At 40.1% G+C, this 10634-nt stretch overlaps 1 protein-coding gene across 1 annotated transcript; it reads left to right on the forward strand.

Annotated features, from left to right (window-relative positions):
• The first annotated feature begins 923 nt into the window (after positions 1 to 923).
• On the forward strand, positions 924 to 10143 carry LOC148554712 (uncharacterized). The gene is made up of 3 exons (XM_088491739.1): positions 924 to 1340; positions 3496 to 4628; positions 9847 to 10143. Exons 2-3 carry the CDS (start codon positions 3503 to 3505, stop codon positions 9870 to 9872), a joined length of 1152 nt encoding a protein of 383 aa, XP_088347865.1. The 5' UTR covers positions 924 to 1340; positions 3496 to 3502; the 3' UTR covers positions 9873 to 10143.
• The last annotated feature ends 491 nt before the right edge of the window (positions 10144 to 10634 follow it).

Below are 10634 nucleotides of genomic sequence, written 5' to 3' on the forward strand. Positions count from 1 at the left end.
GAATGTATATTAAAGAGATTGTCAGGTTGCATGGCGTGCCTTCTACTATCATATCTGATAGAGATCCTCGTTTCACATCAAGGTTCTGGGGAGCTTTTCAGCGTGCATTTGGGACTCAGTTAAGCTTGAGTACTGCGTATCACCCTCAGACAGATGGTCAGTCAGAAAGAACTATTCAGACCTTGGAGGATATGCTAAGGGCTTGTGTTTTGGACCAGTGGCTTATAGAATTGCCTTACCGCCATACCTTTCGAATTTGCACGATGTATTTCATGTATCACAGCTTCGGAAGTATACTCCTGATGCAAGTCATGTTCTAGAACCAGAACCAATCCAAGTGAGAGAAGATCTAACACTCCCAGTAATTCCGGTGAGGATTGATGACACCAGTGTTAAACGATTACGAGGAAGGGAAGTATCATTGGTAAAAGTAGCTTGGAGACGAGCTGGTATCGGGAACATACCTGGGAACTCGAATCAGATATGCGAAAGGACTATCCACATCTCTTTTCAGGTAACTATATTTGAATTTTGAGGGCAAAATTCTTTATTAGGTGGGTAGGATGTAAACCCCGGTTAAATTAGTAGATAATTAGTCAATAAATTAGTTTTTAATAAGGAGGATTAGAAATGTGAATGCTATATTAAATTAGGGTAGAGCTCATCGAAACGAGAATTTTGACACTAATTTCGAAGAAAACGGTCCAAAATTGGACCGAAAGGATCGAACCGGTTGAACCGAATCCGAACCGGGCTATCGGTCCAACCGGACCAGCCCATTAAAAAGAGCCACGGGCTCTTTTTCCCTCATTTCCTCAAGGACGCAGCTGAGCTCCAGGGAGAGGAAAGGAACGCCGAACCTTTACGGCAAAGTTCCAAATCCCGTAATTCCTCCGTTCGAGCTCCGATCGCCGCACCGTTTGCGGCCACGCGTTCACCGCGTCGAGCTCTACATTTCTACCGGAACAATTTCATAGGTAACTTGTTTAATCACTCTCAGCTTCATCTTCCCCCAATTTTCGAATTTTAAGTGGGAATATTGAATTTCTTTGATTTATGATGTTTTAGGATCCAATTAGCTTGAGAGAAACGTTCACTCTTGCTTATGTGAAGCTTGGGTAAGGTGAGGATACGATAATTCTATTTTAATTTCATTAAATTTGAGCTTTGATTATTAAATTGGGTATATATGTATTATGAATGTGTATTAGGTTGAAAATAAATAATTGGAGCTTGAAATTGTGAATACTGGAACTTGGAGGAAGCGGATTAGTTGAGTTTTGAGGGGCTGTTTTGGTTTTGAATAAATAGCTTTGGTCGTTACGTGGAAATCGGCTAAGGTATGGTTTAGGTTTCTTGCATTTAATATATAATGTTCTGTGAAAACTTAGGCTAGATGACCATTGGATAAGTTGGAATGCAGGTGTATGTTTAATGTTTAGTAATTTATCGATGAATATATTTGGTTGAAGTTTATTGGATAATTAGTTTTTAATTTTGGATGGTGAATGTTGTTATGTTAATTTGGAGAGAATTATGGTTGAATGTTATTGTTGATTAACTAATAATTTGGTGAATTATTGATTTGAGGTATTTTGTGTTAAAAGCCTAGGATTTGTGAACTATGATCCTTAGTTGAATTTTGGTTGTTGGATTTGAATGTTGTATGAGTTTAATTGTTGATTTGAGGTAGATTTATTGTGGTGGTTGTTATGATGATGAGAAAGGGTATGTTGAATTGAAAAGAATACAGGTTTGGACCCGAACAGGGTGGCAAAGTCCGAGTTTTAGAGGAGATACTGCCGAAATTTTATAAAAATTAGAGATTTTGTTTATATGATTATCTAAAAAGATTTAGATTTAAAGGTTTGATTTTGAGTTATTAAGAAAATGAGCATGTTTTAAGTTTAGTTCATTTGGAAAAGAATGAATTATGTTTTGAATTGGAACTATTGATGGACGGAATGAGAGGTGTGATAATGAAGGATAATGATTGAATATGATTGACATATAATGATGAATGAGATGTGATTGAGAATGATGTGGATGTTGATGAATTTTAATTGAATTATTTATATGGCTTATGAATTTGAACAATCTGAGATACGAGATTCCCTGGATTAAGTGCCGTGGCTTGCCACCACGTGTACCAGGTTGAAAACTCGATACTCTGTTGACCCTACGACGTAAGTGTGACCGGGCACTATATAAATTCCCGGGAATGTTACCCCCATTGAGCAATATTGATTATTTGAGAAAAATCTATGCATAGACTCTTGGGGATGCACGTCGGGGGACCGTCTAAGGACAATTCAGACTTGTCGGGTTGGCTGGATAACCGACAGATGAGCCTCATCAGCCATAGGACAGGCATGCATCATATGCATATTACTTGAATTACGTGCTTATGCTCTAATTGGGTGTGCCTATCTGTATTTGCCATGCTAAATGTGTATTTGTTACCTGCAGTAATTGTAACTTTCTTGTGTTTGCCTTTATCTGTTTATTTGTCTGTGAAAATGCATGATGGAATTGGAGGTATGGAGGAATGGCAGTATAGGATTTAGATTTAAGGTTAAGTTAAGTTAGGATTAAATATTTTTAGGAAACCACCTTTTAAGGCTTCTGTTTAATACTTTAAGCTCTACAATCTGAGTGTCGGCGTTCTAGGATTGCCTCTGGCATTCCCAGGACCTTATATATTATGTGTGTGGCACCTTTACCATACTGAGAACCTCCGGTTCTCATTCCATACTATGTTGTTATTTTTCAGATGTAGGTCGAGAGGCATCTCGTTAGGCGTCTGGACTCTTGAAGCGGAGTGGTTACTGGGATATTTTGTTATGTTATGATGTATATATATGTACTTAGATTTCTCTCCGCATGACTTATTCTTTTTGATCCTCTTAGAGGTTTATGGAGAGGCAGGATTGTGTGTATGTACTTTTGGGTTTTGGATATGTATGTATATATGTGTAAATATTCTCCGGCCAGTCTTGACTTCGCAGGCTGAGTTAGGAGCTTGTTATTTTGTATCTTTGGCACTCTATTCCTACTTCTGTTATCTTATGTTTGACAGTTACGGTTTTCTTAGCATGCAAGTTAACTCGTTCCTTGAGCGTTGCGCTCTTATCTCGCGATTTTTATTTCCCCTATCCTTCAAGGCTCCTAGTATATTATAACTCTTCTACTATTATATGTACTTATTTTATTTTAGAGGTCGTAATACCACATCACCTCTGTTTTACGACTTAAGCGTAAAGCTTTGTGTGGTAGGGTGTTACATTATGGTATCAGAGCAGTTCGTTCCTATAGAGCCTGAAAGACGGACTGATTGTACTTCTGTGCATTCTCTGTATATGTGTTTATGTGCTATTAGGATATCTGATTGATATATATGGCATAAACGTTTGTGAGCATGCATTTGGAACTTAAAGCATTAGACCTGCGATATTGAGACTGATCAACTTAATATCACTTGTTTGGTGTGTATAGGGACCAGATGTCGACTCGCGGACGCGGTCGCGGGCGAGGTAGAGGTAGGACAGGCACCGTTACTCCTGTACCCACAGGGACTGATCCAGTAGACTTTATGGCTGCCTTGGGAAATATGGCTGCAGCTATGCAGGCAACAGCTGAGGCACTGGGTAATCAGATAAATCAGGGTAATCATGGGAACAATAATGATGAGGACGGTCCTATGACACTTGCTACATTTCTGAAAGTTCGCCCTCCGACTTTTAGGGGAACCTCAAATCCCACTGATGCAGATAATTGGATTCAGGCTATGGAAAGGGCATTACAGGCACAACAGGTTCCTGAAGAGCAATGGGTTGAATTTGGAACTTATCAGTTGCAAGGTGAAGCTCAGTATTGGTGGCAGGGAACACGACGTATCCTGCAGCCTGATGGTGCTGCGATTCCTTGGGAGGTTTTCCGGACAGAGTTCTATAAGAAGTACTTTCCTAATTCAGCCAGAAATGCCAAGGAACTTGAATTAATGCAGTTAAAGCAGGGACAGATGACTATTGCTGAGTATACTAGCAAATTTGAGGAGTTATGTCGCTTTTCTCGTATCTGTCAAGGTGCGCCTGAAGATTTTGCTGAATGGAAGTGTATTAAATATGAGGGAGGTCTTCGGAGCGATATTCTGAGCTTCGTTGCCCCAATGGAGATCAGGGTGTTTTCTGAATTGGTGAATAAGAGTAGGGTGGCTGAGGATTGTGTGAGGAAGGCGGCAGCAGAGAAAGGAAGTTTGAGGGTGCCTTTTCAGAGGCCTTCAGGGAGGAACTTTGCTCCGAGAGGTAGGAATTTCAAGCGTGGAGGCTTTGTTCCGCAGCAGACTCAGGGTCAGGGTAATTATAGAAGGCCGAATATTACTGCTAATCAAGGAAAAAGGTTTGGGAAGCAACCACAGCAGGATCTGAATTGTCAGAAGTGTGGAAAATATCATCCTGGAGTTCCGTGTAGATTAGGACTTGGAGTGTGCTATTCCTGTGGACAGCCCGGGCATATAGCCAGTAATTGCCCTGAGAAGAAGAAGTATGAGACTGGTAGGGTGCAGCAGCCAGGGAGAGTATACACCACTTCTACCATAGGTGCTGAGGGATCTGAGACACTGATTAGAGGTAATTGTGAAATGGCTGGTAAAATCTTAAATGCTTTATTTGATTCAGGAGCGTCTCATTCATTTATTGCATTTGAAAAGGCCCTTGAATTAGGATTGAGAATGGTGGTTTTAGGTTATGATTTGAAAGTATATAATGCTACTCATGAAGCTATGGTGACTAGGATAGAATGTCCACAAGTTCCTTTTCGAGTGCAACAACGTGAATTTGTGCATGATTTGATTTGTTTGCCTATGACTGGTCTTGATCTCATTTTGGGATTGGATTGGTTATCCAAGAATCATGTTTTGCTTGATTGTTCTGAGAAGTCAGTACAGTTTATGCCAGAAGGGTCAGAAGCACCGGTTGTGGTGAATAGTTACTATTTGAATTCTATGATAGTAAACTGTTCTGGAACCGAATGTCAGGGTACTATGTTATTAACTGCGGGAGTATCAGGTGATGATCAGAGTTTAGAGCAGATTCCCGTTGTATGCGAATTTCCAGATGTGTTTCCGGATGATATTAATGAATTCCCACCTAACCGAGAGGTTGAATTTGCAATTGAGTTGGTACCTGGATCCGGTCCAATTTCAATTACTCCTTATAGGATGTCGCCTTTAGAAATGGCTGAACTGAAAGCTCAGCTGGAAGATCTGTTGGGTAAGCATTTTATCCGACCAAGTGTTTCTCCGTGGGGAGCGCCAGTGTTACTGGTAAAGAAGAAGGACGGGAGTATGCGGCTGTGTGTCGATTATCGGCAATTGAATAAGATCACTGTGAAGAATAAATATCCGTTGCCTAGAATCGATGATCTAATGGATCAGTTACAGGGTGCCGGTGTGTTTTCTAAGATTGACCTGCGATCCAGATATCATCAGATAAGGGTTAGAGACGAGGATATTCCGAAAACTGCTTTTAGAACGCGTTATGGTCATTATGAGTATACAGTGATGTCTTTCGGGTTAACTAATGCCCCGGCAGTATTTATGGATTATATGAACAGGATTTTTCGACCGTATCTGGACAAGTTTGTTATTGTCTTCATTGATGACATTCTTGTTTATTCTAAGACTGAAGAGGAACATGCTGATCACTTGCGGATTGTGCTTCAAATTCTGAGAGATAGGAAGTTATATGCTAAGTTATCTAAATGTGAGTTCTGGAAGAGTGAAGTGAAGTTTCTCGGCCACGTGGTGAGTAAGCAGGGGATAGCTGTGGATCCTGCTAAGGTGGAAGCAGTGATGAATTGGGAGCGACCAACTTCAGTGACAGAAATCAGGAGTTTCTTAGGTTTGGCGGGGTATTATCGCAGATTCATTAAAGGATTTTCACAACTCGCCTTACCTTTAACTAAGTTGACTAGGAAGGATACGCCTTTTATCTGGACTCCGGAATGTGAAAAGAGCTTCCAGGCATTGAAGCACAAGTTGACTACTGCACCTGTATTGGTATTACCTGAACCAAGTGAACCGTTTGAAGTGTATTGTGATGCATCTCTGAAAGGGTTGGGGTGTGTTTTGATGCAACACCAGAATGTTGTAGCATACGCCTCACGGCAGTTAAGGCCGCATGAGATGAACTACCCGACACATGATTTAGAACTTGCCGCTGTTGTGTTTGCTTTAAAGATTTGGAGGCACTATCTCTATGGTGTTAAGTTTCATGTTTTCTCAGACCATAAGAGTTTGAAGTATCTTTTTGAGCAGAAAGAATTGAATATGCGTCAGAGGAGATGGATGGAACTTCTGAAAGATTATGATTTTGAATTGAATTATCATCCAGGAAAAGCGAATGTTGTAGCGGACGCTTTGAGTCGGAAGTCTTTATATGCAGCTTGGATGATGCTACGGGAGGAAGAGTTACTGAAGGCATTCCAAGGTTTGAATTTGGGAGTTAGAGAAGAATCTGGAATCCTGTGTTTGAGTCAGTTGCAAATTTCTAGTGATTTTAAATCAGAACTTCTGAAGGCTCATCAAGATAGTGAAGCGTTACGTAAGGTATTACCAGCAGTTGAACAGGGAAAACAGTGGAGAATGTCAGAAGGTCATGATGGTTTATGGAGGTTCAAGAATCGGATTATTGTGCCTGATGTTGGAGACCTACGACAAAGTATCTTGAAGGAAGCTCACAAGAGCGGGTTTTCAATTCACCCAGGGAGCACTAAAATGTATCAGGATCTGAAAGCGATGTTCTGGTGGCCAGGTATGAAGAATGATGTGGCATTGCATGTATCTAAATGTTTAACGTGTCAGAAGGTTAAGATTGAGCATCAGAGACCATCAGGGACCCTTCAGCCTTTAGAGATTCCACAATGGAAATGGGAGAGTATCGCAATGGATTTTGTAATAGGGTTGCCTAGAACCCGATCTGGTTGTGACGCTATTTGGGTGGTTGTAGATCGACTAACAAAATCAGCTCACTTTCTTCCTATCCGAATAAGTTGCACAATGGAGGAATTGGCTCGAATGTATATTAAAGAGATTGTCAGGTTGCATGGCGTGCCTTCTACTATCATATCTGATAGAGATCCTCGTTTCACATCAAGGTTCTGGGGAGCTTTTCAGCGTGCATTTGGGACTCAGTTAAGCTTGAGTACTGCGTATCACCCTCAGACAGATGGTCAGTCAGAAAGAACTATTCAGACCTTGGAGGATATGCTAAGGGCTTGTGTTTTGGACCAGTGGCTTATAGAATTGCCTTACCGCCATACCTTTCGAATTTGCACGATGTATTTCATGTATCACAGCTTCGGAAGTATACTCCTGATGCAAGTCATGTTCTAGAACCAGAACCAATCCAAGTGAGAGAAGATCTAACACTCCCAGTAATTCCGGTGAGGATTGATGACACCAGTGTTAAACGATTACGAGGAAGGGAAGTATCATTGGTAAAAGTAGCTTGGAGACGAGCTGGTATCGGGAACATACCTGGGAACTCGAATCAGATATGCGAAAGGACTATCCACATCTCTTTTCAGGTAACTATATTTGAATTTTGAGGGCAAAATTCTTTATTAGGTGGGTAGGATGTAAACCCCGGTTAAATTAGTAGATAATTAGTCAATAAATTAGTTTTTAATAAGGAGGATTAGAAATGTGAATGCTATATTAAATTAGGGTAGAGCTCATCGAAACGAGAATTTTGACACTAATTTCGAAGAAAACGGTCCAAAATTGGACCGAAAGGATCGAACCGGTTGAACCGAATCCGAACCGGGCTATCGGTCCAACCGGACCAGCCCATTAAAAAGAGCCACGGGCTCTTTTTCCCTCATTTCCTCAAGGACGCAGCTGAGCTCCAGGGAGAGGAAAGGAACGCCGAACCTTTACGGCAAAGTTCCAAATCCCGTAATTCCTCCGTTCGAGCTCCGATCGCCGCACCGTTTGCGGCCACGCGTTCACCGCGTCGAGCTCTACATTTCTACCGGAACAATTTCATAGGTAACTTGTTTAATCACTCTCAGCTTCATCTTCCCCCAATTTTCGAATTTTAAGTGGGAATATTGAATTTCTTTGATTTATGATGTTTTAGGATCCAATTAGCTTGAGAGAAACGTTCACTCTTGCTTATGTGAAGCTTGGGTAAGGTGAGGATACGATAATTCTATTTTAATTTCATTAAATTTGAGCTTTGATTATTAAATTGGGTATATATGTATTATGAATGTGTATTAGGTTGAAAATAAATAATTGGAGCTTGAAATTGTGAATACTGGAACTTGGAGGAAGCGGATTAGTTGAGTTTTGAGGGGCTGTTTTGGTTTTGAATAAATAGCTTTGGTCGTTACGTGGAAATCGGCTAAGGTATGGTTTAGGTTTCTTGCATTTAATATATAATGTTCTGTGAAAACTTAGGCTAGATGACCATTGGATAAGTTGGAATGCAGGTGTATGTTTAATGTTTAGTAATTTATCGATGAATATATTTGGTTGAAGTTTATTGGATAATTAGTTTTTAATTTTGGATGGTGAATGTTGTTATGTTAATTTGGAGAGAATTATGGTTGAATGTTATTGTTGATTAACTAATAATTTGGTGAATTATTGATTTGAGGTATTTTGTGTTAAAAGCCTAGGATTTGTGAACTATGATCCTTAGTTGAATTTTGGTTGTTGGATTTGAATGTTGTATGAGTTTAATTGTTGATTTGAGGTAGATTTATTGTGGTGGTTGTTATGATGATGAGAAAGGGTATGTTGAATTGAAAAGAATACAGGTTTGGACCCGAACAGGGTGGCAAAGTCCGAGTTTTAGAGGAGATACTGCCGAAATTTTATAAAAATTAGAGATTTTGTTTATATGATTATCTAAAAAGATTTAGATTTAAAGGTTTGATTTTGAGTTATTAAGAAAATGAGCATGTTTTAAGTTTAGTTCATTTGGAAAAGAATGAATTATGTTTTGAATTGGAACTATTGATGGACGGAATGAGAGGTGTGATAATGAAGGATAATGATTGAATATGATTGACATATAATGATGAATGAGATGTGATTGAGAATGATGTGGATGTTGATGAATTTTAATTGAATTATTTATATGGCTTATGAATTTGAACAATCTGAGATACGAGATTCCCTGGATTAAGTGCCGTGGCTTGCCACCACGTGTACCAGGTTGAAAACTCGATACTCTGTTGACCCTACGACGTAAGTGTGACCGGGCACTATATAAATTCCCGGGAATGTTACCCCCATTGAGCAATATTGATTATTTGAGAAAAATCTATGCATAGACTCTTGGGGATGCACGTCGGGGGACCGTCTAAGGACAATTCAGACTTGTCGGGTTGGCTGGATAACCGACAGATGAGCCTCATCAGCCATAGGACAGGCATGCATCATATGCATATTACTTGAATTACGTGCTTATGCTCTAATTGGGTGTGCCTATCTGTATTTGCCATGCTAAATGTGTATTTGTTACCTGCAGTAATTGTAACTTTCTTGTGTTTGCCTTTATCTGTTTATTTGTCTGTGAAAATGCATGATGGAATTGGAGGTATGGAGGAATGGCAGTATAGGATTTAGATTTAAGGTTAAGTTAAGTTAGGATTAAATATTTTTAGGAAACCACCTTTTAAGGCTTCTGTTTAATACTTTAAGCTCTACAATCTGAGTGTCGGCGTTCTAGGATTGCCTCTGGCATTCCCAGGACCTTATATATTATGTGTGTGGCACCTTTACCATACTGAGAACCTCCGGTTCTCATTCCATACTATGTTGTTATTTTTCAGATGCAGGTCGAGAGGCATCTCGTTAGGCGTCTGGACTCTTGAAGCGGAGTGGTTACTGGGATATTTTGTTATGTTATGATGTATATATATGTACTTAGATTTCTCTCCGCATGACTTATTCTTTTTGATCCTCTTAGAGGTTTATGGAGAGGCAGGATTGTGTGTATGTACTTTTGGGTTTTGGATATGTATGTATATATGTGTAAATATTCTCCGGCCAGTCTTGACTTCGCAGGCTGAGTTAGGAGCTTGTTATTTTGTATCTTTGGCACTCTATTCCTACTTCTGTTATCTTATGTTTGACAGTTACGGTTTTCTTAGCATGCAAGTTAACTCGTTCCTTGAGCGTTGCGCTCTTATCTCGCGATTTTTATTTCCCCTATCCTTCAAGGCTCCTAGTATATTATAACTCTTCTACTATTATATGTACTTATTTTATTTTAGAGGTCGTAATACCACATCACCTCTGTTTTACGACTTAAGCGTAAAGCTTTGTGTGGTAGGGTGTTACACTCCCTCCTTGATCCATCTTGAATTCTGCATGAAATAGTCTCAGAAATGAGTTGGATTTGGGCCTGTGCAGCTCAGAAATCGCCCCCAGCGAATTCACTTTAATGAGGTCACGTGATCAGCGTCACGCGTGCGCGTGGGTGACGCGTGCACGTCGCTGGCCAAAATTCCTCCTCACGCGTACGCGTGGATGACGTGTGTGCGTGGTCTTCAATTCTCCAAATGCTCATTTCTTCATGAATTCTCCACTTTGCATGCTTTTCTCTTCACTTCTTCCA

This window comes from Arachis ipaensis, chromosome B6 (assembly GCF_059453495.1).
Source record: "Arachis ipaensis isolate K30076 ecotype BB chromosome B6, ASM5945349v1, whole genome shotgun sequence".
NCBI classification, from domain to species: Eukaryota; Viridiplantae; Streptophyta; class Magnoliopsida; order Fabales; family Fabaceae; genus Arachis; species Arachis ipaensis.